This window comes from Scyliorhinus canicula, chromosome 21 (genome assembly GCF_902713615.1).
Source record: "Scyliorhinus canicula chromosome 21, sScyCan1.1, whole genome shotgun sequence".
Taxonomy (NCBI): Eukaryota; Metazoa; Chordata; class Chondrichthyes; order Carcharhiniformes; family Scyliorhinidae; genus Scyliorhinus; species Scyliorhinus canicula.
The window spans coordinates 54,343,268-54,360,579 of NC_052166.1; the positions used below are offsets into that span (position 1 = coordinate 54,343,268).

At 49.1% G+C, this 17,312-nt stretch overlaps 1 protein-coding gene across 1 annotated transcript in view; it reads right to left on the reverse strand.

The window, feature by feature from the left end:
* The window catches only part of LOC119955595 (complement C5-like), a 193,434-nt gene that overhangs the window by 13,627 nt on the left and 162,495 nt on the right, over window positions 1-17,312 (reverse strand). Inside the window, 1 exon segment of the mRNA XM_038781948.1 lies at window positions 11,933-12,019. Coding sequence (XP_038637876.1) covers window positions 11,933-12,019 — 87 coding nt within the window.

Sequence of the window (17,312 nt, forward strand, 5' to 3'; positions counted from 1 at the left end):
ATGACTCGACAGCTGATTCCATGATCCGGGATCAGATCGTTTTCTGGGTCCACTCCGATTCCCTTCGGCAGCAGCTCCTGAAAGTCAAACCACTTGACCCTCCCTTTCGCTATCGAGACGTGCGTTGTCCATGAGCATGCTGAGAATCGTATTCCCACATCAGGGCGGCAGAGACTACAAAGCTGGCCTTCCACGAGGCGGACGGGTGCAGGCCATCGCACAGATGCAGGGCCTGAGCATCGAGGAGAGTGTCCGTTTCGCGCGCTTTTCCCGGGTCCCTGCACATGCGCGCAATTACCGAGTGGACGACGAGACCGGACAACCCAACTGCGCAGGTGCGTATGTCAACCGACCGCACTGCACATGCGCGATGGCACACGGAACGCGTTGACGTCGGCCTCATGACGTGGGCTGAATTGTGGCTCCGCCCCATTTTAAGTGGCAATGTCCGGCAGAAAGACGCCGGTGTCCTACAGTGTGGCAAGCTTGGCCATACGCAGCCCTTTGCAGATCTGCTCCACCGCCCAGCAGCCGGCGGTCCCAGCTGCGGCGCAGAGTGTCCGCTCAATACAGCAAGGCATGCCAGATTCCGATCTCAACAGCCAACGGACCCTGATGCTGAGTGCCTCAAGTCCCCATACCGGGTGGGCATCATAACTACACATGCGCTGCCTTCCACCACAACGGCGAAACACCTCTCGATCCTCAGTGTGGATCCCGACGACGAGTGGTGTGCTGTCCTCACAGTTAACAAGGCTCGACACCGGCGCATTGGCGAACCTCATCTCACAATCCGACATCGACACCATCCGCGCCAGACCAAACATTCTTCCACCGGCCTGCCAGCTCCTGACTACAATGGCAATGCCATAGCTGCCAGTGGCTCGTGTCACTAGCGGTATCCAACAAGGCGATCAAGGCGACACTGAGGTTTGAAATCGTCGGTCTGACAGAGCATCCCTGCTTGGTGCTCGAGCCTGCAAGCTCCTGAACCTAGTTCAACGAGTCCACACCATGTCATCATCACCGGCGACGGCCTCACCTGATGGAAACTTGCAAGCCGACATAGAGACATTATCACGCAGTACCACAGCGTATTCGATGGAATGGGCACGCTCCCATACCCGATACAAAATCCTGCTCAAGCCGAACGCCACCCCTGTCATTCATTGCACCATGGCGGGTGCCGGCACCCTCAAGGATTGTCTGAAGAAGCAATTACAGGACCTCCAAGACCAGGGCATCATATCGAAGGTCACAGAGCCAACAGACTGGGTCAGCCCAATGATCTGCGTAAAGAAGCCGTCAGGGGAGCTTCGCATTTGCATTGACCCTAAGGATCTAAACCGCAACAGCATGCGGGAGCATTCCCGATACCAAAACGTGAAGCGTTGACAGTGAGGATGGCTCATGCCAAATATTTTACTAAGTTGGACGCCTCCAAGGGTTTTTGGCAAATACAGTTGACGCGTCCAGTCGCAAGCTGTGCACGTTCAACACCCCGTTCGTCGCAACTGCTCACACCAGATGCCTTTTGGTATCATTTCTGCCTCCGAAGTATTTCACCATATCATGGAGCAGATGATGGGGGCATCGAGGGGGTGGAGTATACATTGACAACGTCATTGTCTGGTCCACAAAGCCCCCAGGAACACATCCCTCGCCTCAAGAAGGTATTCTAGAGAATTCATAAACATGGTCTCAAGCTCAACAGGGGCGTGCTCATTTGGTAAATCGGATATTAAGTTCCCAGGTAACCACATCTCGCAGCAGGGCGTGCGGCCAGATGCCGACAAGGTCTCGGCGATCAACGCCATGAAGACCCCGGAGGGCAAGAAGGCGGTCCTCCGCTTCCTCGGGATGGTCAACTTCCTCGGGAAATTCATTCCCAACATGGCATCCCACACTATGGCCTTCCACCATCTCGTCAAGAAGTTGACGGAATTCCAGTGGTTGCCCACGCATGAAGAGGAGTGGCGTGAGATGAAAGCAAAGCTCACCACAGCCCCGGATCAAGTCAACCAAGCAAACCAAGTATCAACTGATGCAAGCCAGGATGGCATTGGGGTTGGTACTGCTTCAGCGAAATGACTCCTCGTCCTGGGCTCCAGTGGCATATGCCTCCAGGGCCATGACGCCCACTGAGCAACGGTATGCTCAGATTGAGAAGGAGTGTCTGAGCCTCCTGACAGGGATAGTCAAGTTTCACGACTACGTTTATGGCCTGCTAAAATTCATGGTAGAAACGGACCACAGGCCTCTAGTCCACATAATCCAGGAGGATTTAAATGACATGACACCTCGGTTACAGCGAATTCTTCTTAAGCTACGCTGCTACGACTTTGAACTTGTCTACACGCCAGGCAAAGAGTTTTTTTTTTTTAAATAATTTTTATTGAAAGAGTTTTTCCATACAAACATTTACCCCTACTATTTTTAAATTATATACAACACAATCCCTCTAGGCAAATATCCCTCCCTCGCCCGCCCTCATCGCGCGCACCAGTCCTTCCCCCCCCCCCCCCAGGCAACAACTTAACAAACAAGGCAGCCTACAGGTTCAGACATGAGCAGCGAGCAGACTTGCCCGCGTTACAGTCGTACATGTCCCCCCACGACCATTGCTGCCCCCCCCCTCCCCCCCCCCCCCCCCCCCCCCCGGGTTGCTGCTGCCACGACCCCGAAACGTCTATCTCTGATCTAAAAAAGTCAAGGAAAGGTTGCCACCGCCTGGAGAATCCCTGTACCGACCCTCTCAGGGCAAATTTGATCCTTTCTAGCTGAATATAGCTAGCCATATCGTTAATCCAAGTTTCAACGCTTGGAGGCCTCGCGTCCTTCCATTGAATTAATATCCTTCGTCGAGCCACTAGGGACGCAAAGGCCAATATTCCGGCCTCCCTAGCCTCCTGTACCCCCGGTTCTACCCCGACCCCAAAGATCGCAAGCCCCCATCCTGGTTTGACCCTGGACCCCACCACCTTCGACACCGTCCTTGCCACCCCCTTCCAGAACCCTTCCAGCACCGGACATGCCCAGAACATATGCACATGGTTCGCTGGGCTTCCCAGACATCTGACACACCTGTCCTCACCCCCAAAGAACCGGCTCATCCTTGTCCCCGTCATGTGAGCTCTATGCAGCACCTTAAATTGAATGAGGCTCAGTCTCGCACACGAGGAGGAAGAATTGACCTTCTCCAGTGCATCCGCCCACGTCCCGTCTTCTATCTGCTCTCCCAGCTCCCCTTCCCACTTGGCTTTCAGCTCCTCCCCTGATGCTTCTTCCGCCTCCTGCATTATCTTGTAGATGTCTGATATCTTCCCCCTCCGACCCAGACCCCCGAGAGCACCCTATCACTCGCCCCCTTACTGGGGAGCAGGGGGAACCCCTCCACCTGCCGTCTAGCAAATGCCTTCACTTGTAAATATCTGAACATGGTTCCCGGGGGGAGCTCAACTTCTCCTCCAGCCCTCCCAGGCTCGCAAACCTCCCCTCTATAAACAGGTCCTTCAGCTGCCGTATGCCCACCCTGTACCAGCTCTGAAATCCCCCGTCGATGTTCCCCGGGATGAATCTATGGTTCCCTCTTATTGGCGCCGCCAACAGACCTCCCATTTCCCCCCTGTGTCGCCTCCACTGCCCCCATATCTTGAGGGTGGCCGCCACCACCGGGCTCGTGGTGTATCTCGTGGGGGGGAGCGGCCATGGTGCCGTTACTAGGGCCCCCAGGCTTGTGTTGCCACAGGACGCCCTCTCCATTCGTTTCCAAGCTGCCCCCTCCCCTTCCATCATCCACTTGCGCACCATTGACACATTTGCCACCCAGTAATACCCCGAGAGATTGGGTAGTGCCAGCCCTCCACTGTCCCTACTCCGCTCCAAAAAGACCCTCCTCACCCTTGGGGTGCCGTGCGCCCACACGTAGCTCATGATGCTACTCGTCACCTTTTTGAAGAAGGCCCTAGGGAGGAAGATGGGCAAGCACTGAAATAAAAACAGGAACCTTGGGAGGACCGTCATTTTGATTGACTGCACCCTCCCCGCCAGCGACAGCGGTACCATGTCCCACCTCTTAAATTCCTCCTCCATCTGTTCCACCAGCCTGGAAAAGTTCAACTTATGGAGGGTCCCCCAGTTCCTTGCCACCTGCACCCCTAAGTACCTAAAGCTCTTTCCTGCTCGCTTGAAGGGGAGTCTCCCAATACCCTCTCCCTGATCCCCCGGGTGTATCACAAAAACCTCGCTTTTGCCCAAATTTAGTTTGTACCCCGAAAAGTCCCCAACTCTGCTAATAGTTCCACTATCTCCGGCATTCCCCCCTCTGGGTCTGCCACGTACAGCAGTAGATCATCCGCATACAGCGATACTCGATGTTCCTCCCCTCCCCTAGTCAGTCCTCTCCACCCCCCTGAACCCCTCAGTGCCATCGCCAACGGTTCGATCGCCAGTGCGAAAAGTAGGGGGGATAGGGGACATCCCTGCCTGGTCCCTCGGGGGAGCCCGAAATACTCCGACCTCCTCCCGTTTGTCACTACACTCGCCGTCGGGGCCGAGTAGAGCAACTTCACCCACTTAATAAACCCTTCCCCAAACCCAAACCGTTCCAACGTCTCCCACAGGTACTCCCACTCCACCCTATCGAATGCCTTCTCCGCGTCCAGCGCTACCACTATCTCAGCCTCCCCCTCCACTGCCGGCATCATAATTACATTCAGCAATCTCCGCACGTTCGTGTTGAGCTGCCGCCCCTTCAACGAACCCCGTCTGGTCCTCAGGATTACCCCTGGCACACAATCCTCTATCTAGCTGCCAGGATCTTTGCCAGCACTTGGCATCCACGTTCAGAGAAGCGAGATAGGCCTGTAGGACCCGCACTGCACGGGGTCTTTATCCCGCTTCAGTATCAGGGAGATCAGAGCCTGCGACATTGTCGGGGCAGAACCCCCCCCTCTCGCGCCTCATTAAAGGCTCTCCAGTACCGGTCCCACAAGTCCACATTTTCTTGTGTAGAATTCCACCGGGAACCCATCTGTGCCCCGCGCCTTCCCCGCTTGCATCTGACCTATTCCCTTGACTAGCTCCTCTAGCCCTATTGGCGCCCCCAGCCCTTCTACCAGCCCCTCCTGGACCCCTTGGGAACCTCAATTTGTTAGGAAGTCCTCCATTCCCCCTCTCCCTGTCGGCGGCTCAGACCGATACAACTCCTTGTAAAAATCCCTGAAGACCCCGTTCACTTCTTGCCCTTCTGTACTACCTTCCCGCCCCTCTCCTTCACTCCCCCAATCTCCCTAGCCGCATCTCGTTTGCGAAGCTGGTGTGCCAGCATCCTGCTCGCCTTTTCCCCATACTCATAGACCGCGCCTGTGCCCTTCTCCACTGCGTCTCTGCCTTCCTGGTGGTCAGCAGGTCGAACTTGACCGGCGGCTGCGCCGTTCTCCCAGCAGCCCCTCCTCTGGTGCCTCCGCATATCTCCTATCCACTTCCAATATCTCCCCCACCAGCCTCTCCCTCTCCTGCCTCTCCTTTCTTTCTCTGTGTGCCCTTATGGAGATCAGCTCTCCCCTGATCACTGCCTTCAGGGCCTCCCAGACCATCCCCACCTGCACCTCCCCGTGTCATTCAAGTCCAGATAGCTCTCAATGCTCTTCCGGACCCTTTTACACACCTCGTCGTCCGCTAACAGCCCCACATCCAGCCGCCACAGCGGGCGCTGGTCCCGCGCCTCCCCCATTTCCACATCCACGCCAATGTGGTGCATGATCAGAGATCGCAATGGCCGAGTACTCAGCTTCCCGTACCCTCGGGATCAGCCCCTGCTCAACACGAAGAAATCGATTCTGGAGTACACTCTATGGACGTGGGAGAAAAAGGAATACTCCCTCGCCCTCGGCCTACCAAACCTCCATGGGTCTACTCCTCCCATCTGCTCCATGTACCCCTCAGCACTTCTGCCGCTGCCGGCCTCCTATTGGTCCTTGAGCTCGATCTGTCTAGCCCGGGGTCCAGCACTGTGTTGAAGTCCCCCCCATGATCAAGCCCCCTGCCTCCAGTCCCGGAATGAGGGCCAATAGGCGCCTCATAAAACCCGCGTCATCCCAGTTCGGGGCATATACGTTGACCATCACCACTTCTCTCCCCTGCAGCTTACCCTTAACCATCACATACCTACCCTCCTTATCCGCCACCCCTCCTCCGCCACGAACGACGCCCTCTTTCCCACCAGAATCGCCACCCCCCGGTTCTTTGCGTCCAATCCAGAGTGGAACACCTGTCCCACCCACCCCCTTCTCAGGAGAACCTGGTCCACTACCTTCAAATGGGTCTCCTGTAACATTGCTACATCAGCCTTCAGTCCCTTCAGGTGTGAGAATACCCTTGATCTCTTGACCGGCCCATTCAGCCCCCTCACGTTCCAAGTGATCAGCCGGGTCGCGGACGACCCGCCCCCTTCCCCTGCCGATTAGCCATGTCCGTTCCCTGCTCGCCCCGGGTCGACCCTCCCTTCTGACCCACTCCCCATGGCGATGGCCCCCTCCCCCCACCTCTCCAGTCCTCCACTTCCCGTTCTGGTCTTTCCAGCAGCAACCCGGTGTCCCTCCCTAACCCCCCTCCCCCCCCCCCCCCCCCCCCCCCCCCCCCAGGCTAGGACCCCTCCTAGCCGCGATGTACCCTCCATCGTACTCCCGTAAGTCAGCTGGTTTGCGCTGACCCGGCTGCTCCTGCCACACTCCGACTCCCCCCGGCTCGGGGTGGGGGCCTCCCCCCCCTTGCCACTCCTCCCTGGCCCCGCTCCAACGCGGGAAAGGTCACGCCAGGCAAAGAGTTGATCGTTGCAGATGCCCTATCCAGGTCCATTACAACACCATCTGAACAAAGTGACTTCATCTGCCACATAGAAGGGCAAGTGCAGTTGTGTGCCACCAACCTTCCAGCCTCTGACGAACGGGTGGTCCAAATTCGTGAGGAAACGGCCAAGGATCCTCTGCTGCAGTGTGTGATGCAGCACCTTACCAATGGCTGGCGGAAGGGACAATGTCCCCAGTTCTATAACATAAAAGACGACCTGACGGTGGTGGAGGGAATCCTTCTAAAACTCGACACGACCGTCATTCCTCAGAGTATGCGGGCTATGGTGGTGGGCCAACTCCATGAGGGTCACCTTGGGGCGAGAAATACTGATGCAGAGCTCGAGAGGTAGTCTATTGGCCGGGCATCAGCCAGGACATTGCCGACACAGTTTTCAACTGCCCCACCTGTTAAAAGTTTCAACCAGCTCAACCCAAGGAGACACTGCAACAGCACGAGATAGTGACCTCTCCGTGGTGTAAAGTAGGTGTTGACCTTTTCCACGCCAAGGGGCGTGACTATGTACTCCTGGTCGACTACTTCTCCAGTTACCCAGAAGTGGTGCAACTGCTTCATGTCGAAGACGGTAATCAAAGCCTGCAAAGAAATGTTCGCCAGGCATGGGATACCGCTCACGGTAATGAGCGACAATGGTCCTTGCTTTTACAGCCAAGAATGGTCTGATTTTGCATAGTCCTACAACTTCCGTCACGTAACCTCCAGTCCCCACTACCCGCAGTCAAACGGGAAGGCCGAGAAAGGGGTCCATATTGTAAAGCGGTTGCTGTGCAAAGCGGCAGACTCCGGCTCCGACTTCAACCTGGCGATGCAGGCACACAGGACAACCCCACTGTCCACTGGGTTGTCTCCAGCGCAGATGCTCATGAATCGCACTGAGGACTACAGTTCCAGCCATCCATGTTCCAGACCCTGACCACCTCACGGTCTTACAGAAAATGCAGCAGTCAGGGGCTGAACAGAAGGCCACATGCGATGCTCATGCCATGGATCTACCCCAGCTGGCGCCAACTGATCATGTTCGTGTCCAGTTGCCTGAGGGCGGCTGGTCAGCCACAGCTGTTGTGATCAAACAAGTGGCCCGAGATCGTTCCTTGTCCGCATGGCTGATGGCTTCCTGCTACGGCGCAACAGACGGGCACTGCGAAGATTTCCACGCCCGCTACCTGACTGAAGTGCCCCGCCACCGATGATGCTTCCTCCGGACGTAACCTACTACGAGACCACCGATCCACCAGCAATCCTGCCAGCCCCTGCTACCACAGTTTGAAATCAGAAGGAAACTTCTTAGCAGAGAAGTTTGAAAAGTACAAAATCGCTGTTTTTGCTGTTTTGTGGACCCATTTACTTCAAAGAATTAATGCTGTCAGCAAATCATTGCAAAATGTTGATACAACTGTATTGAATGCTTACAATTGTTAGCCTCAGTTAGAAGTTTTGACATGAAAGTTAAAATGACAAAGGATACAGATTCCTCTGATGAGGAAAGGCGTACAAGATACAGGAAGTTACTTTTTGATGAAATTAAAAATAATGAAATCACTTGAAAAAGGAAAGAGAAAAGAAGATCATTGATCATTGTTGAGACTGTTGATGTTATTTGTGATACAACAGTGGTGGAATTTCAGAGTTGAAGCTAATTGAACTGTCAAATTACTTTGTGTGCTCTTCAACAAAAGTTTGGCTGAGAATGCTAAGAGCCGCTGAATTCAATCGGGAGGACATAGACACCAAGGTTTTGAAGATGAAGTGAAACATTTCATCAATAACGATGAGCTCTGTGCTTTGAGATCACCAGCTAATTTGTACAGACTTGTACGTGATGGTTTGCAGGCAACCCTTCCAAATGTGGGAACCATTCGGAAGTTCTTTAACAATACCTGTCAAAAATATTTCAGGTGAACGTTCTTTTTCTTTATTGAAAATAGTGAAAAATTATCTACAAAGTACGATGAGTCAGGAACATTGGACAAGTTCAGCTATTGACAATAGAAAATGCATCCTTACAAGAATTTACCTAAGGTGATGTGATTGATGATATTGAAAAGAAAAATTGCAGAAGAAAGCCCTGTAGCTTGCCATGGACTGCAAGCTACTGATGTTCTCCAGTCTCAATTCTGTACTTTAACTGGGTACACATGCTGGTCTGATATACGGGCTCGTGGTCACATGCAGACAGTTGTAACCGGTAAGTAACCGCCATCCCCCATCAATCTTTATTGGCCTCCGGAAAATGTCTTCTTGCTCTTCTTGTTAAATAAAGAATGTAACCCCGCCAGACACTTGCCAGCAAAGCCACTGATGTTAAACTGGGACTGGAAATTCCACTTCATTAGCATACTTGCTCCTTCACTGGATTTTTTCTGGCTCATTCTGTCCTATGCTGCAGTCATGTGGCCTGTGCTGCAGTCATGTCATTGCCTGATTTCTCCATCCCATTGCTCATCAGGCAGTTCATGTTTGCCTGCCTCAGGACACAGATTTAATCTCCAGTGGCACGCTGACAACAGGTAGGCTTTCAATTTATCTTCTTATTCTATAGTCTTCTTATTTATTAGTCTTCTTGTTCTTGGGCTAAACCTCAGGGTCGAGGATGACTTGCTTCCACTCTGGCTGAATAGTCCAATCCTGGGTTCACAGACTCTGCCAGAGGTTTGGTATGTTGTGGCTGATGAGGTGGCTGGGACACTCTGGATTCTGCGCTCTCTTTCCACTGTATTGGCTTCCGTGTTCTCCACCCTGCATAACTCAAGGTGATTGGCATCTTTACAGATGCTTCATCTCCAGTTTGTGCATTCTAAGGCAAATGATTCCCACGTGTCGATGGGGATGTTGCATATATTTAGGGAGGCTTTCAGAGTGTGCTGGTAGTGTTTTCTCTGCCTTCCTAGAGTAGAGCACTTGTTTCGGGAATCTTGTGACGGGCAGGCGGGCAATGTGGCCGGCCCATTGCAGCTGGTTGAGTGTGACCGATGCCTCGATGCTGGGGATATTGGCCTGGGAGAGGACACTCTTGGTACACCTAGCCTGCCTGAGGATTTGCAGGATTTTGTGGAGGCAATGTTGGTGATATCTGGCCAGGGATTTGTGGTGTCTGCTGTATATTGTCCATGTTTCTGATGCCTACAGGAGGACGGGGGACCACAGTTGCAGACCATGAGCTTAGTGCTGGTTTCGGGTCTCAGTCTTCCGAACATCCTTTGCTAGATTCTCTGCCCTGCCGCGCCACTTTTCTGCTTCGACCCGCCGGCAGGATTCTCCGTTACACCAGCCGGTCAATGGGGTTTCCCATTGTGGCGCGGCCCCATGCCGTCAGGAAAACGCCGGGTGCCGGCAAAACGGAGAGACCCGACCCATGTTCCTCAGGAGTCCAGAGACTGAACTGGGGCATGGAGGCGATGCTTGATTTCATCATCACTGTCTACTTGCACACAGAGGAGGCTCCCAAGGTATTGGAAATGATCCACATTGTCCAGCGGCTCCCTGTGGATCTTGATTGGGGGGGGGGGGGCAGTTTTGTGTGACAGGAGCAGGCTAGTGGAGGACCTTTGTTTTCTGGATGTTCAATCCGAGGCACATTCTCTCATATGCTTCAGTGAATGCGTCGATGATGGTATGCAGCTTGGTGTCAGAGTGTATACAGGCATCATCTACATACTGCAGCTCGATGAAAGAGCTGGGGTGGTCTTGGTTCTGACCTGGAGGTGTTGGAGGTTAAACAGTTTCCCACTTGTCCGGTAGGTTAGCTCCACTCCAGCAGGGAGCTTCAAGGTGACGGGGTGGTGTTGCTGTGAAGAAGATGGAAAAGAGCCCTGTTTGACTCGTATTGTGGTAGTTCCATCAGCTTGCATGTCATCATGGGGTAGGTTGAGAATAGTTACAAATTCCTGCAGGCAACCAAATTTGAGGAGGATGTTTCACAATCCCTCACGGTTGATAGAGTTGAATTCCTTTGCGAGTCGAAGAATGATTTATTATTTTTTTAAATTTAGAATACACAATTCATTTTTTATTTCCAATTAAGGGGCAATTTAGCATGGTCAATCCACCTAGCCTGCAGATCTTGGGTTGTGGGGATGAAACCCACGCAAACACGGGGAGAATGTGCAAACTCCACACAGACAGTGACCCAGAGCCGGGATCGAACCTGGGACCTCGGCGCCGTGAGGCAACTGGGCTAACCCACTGCGCAACGTGTTGCCCGCGAGTCGAAGAAGGCCATGTACAAGGGTTGATGTTGCTCTCTGTGCTTTTCCTAGATGTATCATGCGCTGAAGATCATGTCCATTGGGCCTCTTGATGGGCAGAAGCCATACTGACACTCAGGGAGGAGCTCTTCCACTGGGAGGAGGAAGTTGAGGAGTATTCTTGCGATTACCTTTCCTGGGGCGGTGAATAGGGAAATCCCTCTATAATTTCCGCAGTAGAACCTGTCTCCTTTCTTGAAGATGGCCACAATTAAGGGGTCTCTGAGATCACCCAGCATGCTCTCTTCCTGTCAAGTAGTACAGTCTTATTGATGTCATGTTAACGAGCCCCTCGGCAGCCTGTCAAGCAGAGATTTTGGGGTCTGTGCCTTGCATTGTGTGAGCTGAAGGTGGGCGGGGTCAGGAGAGCATTGAGGTCATTTGGGGTGGGGCTCAACATCATTGTGGACAGGGCTCATCATCATTGTGGGCAGGGCTTGACATCATTGTGGGCAGGGATTGACATCATTGGGGCGGGGCTCAGCATCATTGTGGATGGGGCTCAATGTCACTGGGGGGTCCCAATGTCACAGGGGGCAGGGATCAACATTACCAGGGGGTGGGGTGTGATGTGGAGCCCCTACAAAGAGGGGAGCACCAGGCCTCCAAAAAGTGTAAGCCGGCCTCTGTACTTAACGCTCATTTGAGCATGAAATGGCTGTGGTGCACTTGGAATTGTTGGGAATGTGTACCCCACCAACTCTTCGGATGGCAGGAAGCAAGACCCCACCATCCTAAAAACGTAGGCCTATTTTTAAATATAGTTTCCGAGGTAATAGTTGTAAATATAGTCAAGCAAATGAGACAATTTTTTTTACCTTTCATACATTTACATTCATCTCCATTGCAGAGCTTTAAAAGCTTTTCATCTCCAGTTGGATTGTAAAGGATAGTGCATTGTCTGTCTACAGAAATAAAACAAATGGGATTTCAGATTTAATATGTTTTAGTATCATTCTGATTAATGTTATCCTGACTGAATATTGGAATCTATTATGTCATGGCTAATGAATTAATTTCATATTCGGAACTCTTTTAGGTATTTATCATTCCCTCATCAAGCTCCTTGATCACCAAATATTATTAAATTTAACAGCATCAATAAACAGTAAAAATAGAGTTAAACGATGTTGCAGGTAATTGGAATATGCAATTAAGGGTTTCATGACCCAGTTAATTTCACTGATCGCTGGATTCATTTAAAATCCCTATTGAAATTGTAAAATAGCATGACAACATTCTGGGTTACCACTCTTTCATCACGTCACTATAACAGGTACTGTAAACGTCATCCAAAACCTCAGATAGTCTAAAAAGTAAATGACATATCTTGATCAACTCATGATTCTCTATGTACCACAAGTTCAATTCAGAAACACTAAATAGAATAAGCATCAAAATGCCCCATATCAGAGTGATTCTTGTGGTGTTTGTCTGAAATTTCCATTTGCACTGTATTAAAAAAAAACATTATAGCTACCCAAAGAAAGTTCAGTTACTGAGCCAAAAGCATGTTAGTAGGGAATGTGCAAACAGAAATGTTAATACAGTGGACAGATTTTCTTGGGTACAATTCTCCCCTAAGATTTCAAAGTGTGGTCTCCGGTGGGAAACTAAGTGCATTTCCCACCGGATGGTTTGGTGCAATCCAGATCACTATCCACCCACACTTGGAATTTTTTTTTGCGGTTGGAGTGAACTGCGCTGTGAATGAAGTGTATGGGAGCTGAGGGCTCGAATTTTAAAGGGAGCCCTGTGTTAAGTAATGGGTTAGGAGACATTCCAATTAGTTGTCTCATTCATGTTAGGTATCCAATAATTGACACTGATATGTAAAGGGGCTTCAGGTGGCCTTTGTGTCAGGTTATGTGATGTTAGAGTTTTGTGCAGAGTCTGTTGAAGTGAAATAAAGGTGTTGGTGAAAAGGAGCAGAACTTTTGACTCTTTATACAATAGCAGCTAAACGTCTAACAAATGGTAGCCGAGGATGGTTGCTGTGCAAATGTGAAGGGTTGAAAGATACAACTTTTCCAGACCAAACCAAGGAGTGAGTGAGAAGAAAAAAAAACCAAAGATATATGGCTGAACCTAGGATAAAGATGGCTGGATATGACTATGCCCCCTTATTTTCCGAAAGGGGATCGTACGACCAATGGAGAAGGGCAGTAGTTATGTGGACTAAGGTAACTGCCTTGGGAAAGAGGAAACAAGGTATGACATTGGCTCTTTCTTTACCTTATGACAGTAAAATCCGCAGAAGTGTTTTCTGAGCTGGAATTGGAAGAGTTAGACTCAGAAGAAGGTCTGCAGACTCTATTACATTATATGGATAAGATTTATCAAAAGGATGACTTGTCAAGTGCGTATGAAGCATGGTCGGATTTTGATAGGTTCCAGAAAACAGAGGATTTCTCCATGGAAGACGATATAATGGAATTTGGCAGACTATATAAAAGGCTGCAAAAACACAACTTGGAATTTCCAGTCTGTGTTCGCCTTTAAATTACTTGACTGTGCTGGTGTGAGCAATATGGATAGGCTCCTGGTTTTGACAGTTCAATTTGCAGATAAGGATACCTTATTCGATCAGATGACAGAAGCTTTAAAAAAGTTTCTGGGGAAACATTTGATTACGATGGCTCTGATGACCCAAATAGGTCAGCCTGCAATAAAGCAGAATATGGAAGATAAACGACTAACAGGATGGCAAAATTGTACGGCTATGAACAGGTCCCAAGACTATAGAAGGAGATCGAGTCCTGGAAATTATGAAGACAGAAACCCAGTTAGAACCTACAATAGGAAGATGAACCCCAGAAATGCACGGGGCATGATAAATCGATGTTTTCGATGTGACTCTCAATACCATTATGCTTTAAACTGTCCAACACGTTATAATAGAGTGTTTGAAGCAACACATGACATGGAAGAGTTAGAAGAGGAAAAAGATAGTGACCAGAAAGAAGGCATTGTCCTAATAACAAGTAGTTTTACGCCAGTAAAGAGGGTGTTGGTTGCAGAATCCTTCAACTGTGTTGTATAGAGGCTGGTTTAGCACAGGACTAAGTCACTGGCTTTGAAAGCAGACCAAGGCAGGCCAGCAGCATGGTTCAATTCCCATACCAGCCTCCCCGAACAGGCTCTGGAATGTGGTGACTAGGGGCTTTTCACAGTAACATCATTTGCAGCCTACTTGTGACAATAAGCGATTTTCATTTCATTTTGTCATATTGGTCAGTGGCTGCACATCTACTGTGTGTGGAAGGGACTGGTTAAAATGTTACCGGGACTCCTTGAATGCTGAAAATCATAATAAAGTTAAGGAATTTGAAAGTTCCACAAGTTTCCGGTTTGGGAATGATAATACTCTGAAGTCGCTGAAAAGCGTGGCGATCCCTTGCAATATTGCCAGAGTAAATCATTTCATTAGCACGAATGTTGTAGCAAGTGAGATACCTTTGCTTCTGAGCAGACCGTCTATAAAGAAAGCACACATGAAACTGGATATGGAACTGGATAAGGCAACAGTTTTTGGAAAGACGGTGGACTTACAATTTACACAGTCGGGACACTATTGTATTCCATTACTGACAAATAATATTTCAAGTAGAGTGGTTAAGGATGTGTTAATGCCAGTTGAAAATGGGACTTCAGCTGATAAAAAGCTTGTTGTATTAAAACTGCATAAGCAATTGCGCATCTATCTCCTTGGAGGCTGAACATTTTATTAAAGGATGCAGGGGTAAGGGATGAAGACTATACTAAACTGATAGAACAGGTTAGTGATCGCTGTGAAGTTTGTAGGAAGTACAGAAGGACACCAGCATGACTGATAATAACCCTACCTTTGACCAGGGATTTTAACAACATTGTGGCCATGGACCTTCAGATCTGGGATAAAGCCAATAATATATTTATTTTGCATTTTGTAGATTTAGCAACCAGATTTAGTCAATCAACGATTGTACAAAGTAAATAAAAGAGAGTAATTCTGGATCAAATCGTGGAAAAATGGATAGGGACAGGAATGGGCCCACCGGCTAAATTCCTTACGGACAATGGGAAGAATTTGCTCATGATGAGTTTAGGGGTATGTGTGAAAACGTGAATATCACAGTTATGAATACGGCTGCGGAAAGCCCATTTAGTAATGGTGTCTGTGAAAGAAACCATACTGTAATCGATCACATGGTCCGGAAAATTTTGGCAGATAGACCGAATTGAAGACTAAATTCAGCTTTAGCATGGGCGGTACATGCAAAGAATTCATTGTAGATGGTTGGGGGCTATAGTCCCTATCAATTAGTGTTTGGTAGAAATCCTAAAATTCCGTCCATTTTGGATGACCAGCCTCCAGCTTGGGAAGGGACTACAATTATTTCTGCCTTTGCTCAGCATGTAAATACATTACATAGCAGTAGAAAAGCCTTTTTGGAATCAGAAGTCTCTGAAAGAATTCGCAGAGCTTTAAGGCATAATGTACGGCCATCAGATGCCATTTTTCAGCAAGACATAGTATACTATAAGAGAGACAATTTTAATGAATGGAAAGGCCCAGAGAAGATCATAGGCATAGATGGCAAAACAATTATTTTGCAACATGGCAATCAAACTGTTAGGGTACATTCATCAAGGCACAGATTACAAATTTTCAAACTTAGACAGAGCAGGCGGACATGACGAGGAACCAGGGTCATCTGGTACGCACATGTTACAGACTTATGAGGACCAGTTAACTGATATAGACAGGGTTTCTGTAGAGGAACACAACACTTCTGATGAATTAGAACAGGCCATTTTTCCAAAAGGACAGCTGTCATAAATTGGTACAAAATTACATACTGAAGGGTCTAGTCAATGGAAGGATGCAACTGTTATTAGTAGAGCAGGGAAGGCCACTGGGAAGTATAAACATTGGTTGGTTGTACAGCATTCAGGGGAGGGAGTCAAGACAATGGATTGGGAACTCGAAGTTCAAAAATGGAGGGCACAGAAACGCAGTGCCAGTTCAGATAGTACATTGGATAGTGAACAGGTCCACAGGAAAAGGTTGAGAACTATTGAAAGGATATCCTGCTATAGAAGGGAAAGATCAAACAGTAGCAGTGCAGAACGAGAAACCAGGCGGGAGAGGGGACATAGTTTATCAAAGTCTCGGAACATGAGTAAGACTACGAATACTAATAGAGTAGAAGCCCACATGGATGTGAGATTTTGGTGGCTTCCAATAAATTAGATGAAAAAGTTATTAAAGATGCCAAACAGCAAGAACTACATGGTTGGAGCGCATTTGGGGTATACACGGAAGTACCGGATAGGGGACAAAGAGCTCTATCCCACAGATGGATTTGCACGGAAAAGGTTCTTCCAGATGGAACTTATAAGGCATAGGCCAGGCTTGTGGCAAGGGGTTTGAAGAAAACTTAGAAGATCAGGATTTAAAAGCAGATTAACCCAAGGCAGGAAAGGTTATTTTAAAGATCTTCTTGGCTCTATTAGCCACAAAGGCATGGAAATGCAGATCTATAGATATAAAAGCTGCCTTTTTGCAGGGGCATCAGCTCCAGAGAGACATTTTCCTCCGTCCTCCGAAAGAGGCAGCTAACACAGAAGGGGTAAGTTGAACAAATGTTTATATGGATTGAATGATGCGTCTAGAGTCTGGTATTTTTCGGTAAGGTCAGTTTTGTTAAAGTTAGGCTGTTGCCAGTTGAAAGCAGATCTGGCAATGTTTTACTAGCACTATAAAGGAAATATTTCTGGCATCTTTATGATGCATGTCGATGATTTTTCGTGGGGTGGGACTAGTGATTTCAAAGCTATTGTAATCTCTGGTTTGAGGAAAGAATTCAGGGTTGGAAGTCAGGCTTCCAGTGCATTTAAATATATTGGACTGGAAATCGGACAGTCTAAGTTCGGGGCAACTTTACGTCAGCAAGCTTATTTCAAAAGCATCAGGCCAATAGCAATTAGTCATTGCCAGATTTCACAAAAAGACGCAATGGTTTCAAAGATGGAAAAAGAGCAACTGCAAAGTTTAATTGGGAAACTGAATTGGTTAGGTAGACAGACTAGACCGGACGTGAGTTTTGATGTCTTAGAGTTGAGTACAAAAATGAATGATCCCAAAGTGGAAGACATAATAAAAGCAAATAAAACGTTGGCCAAACTAAAAATGCAGGAGTGTGTTTGAGGTTC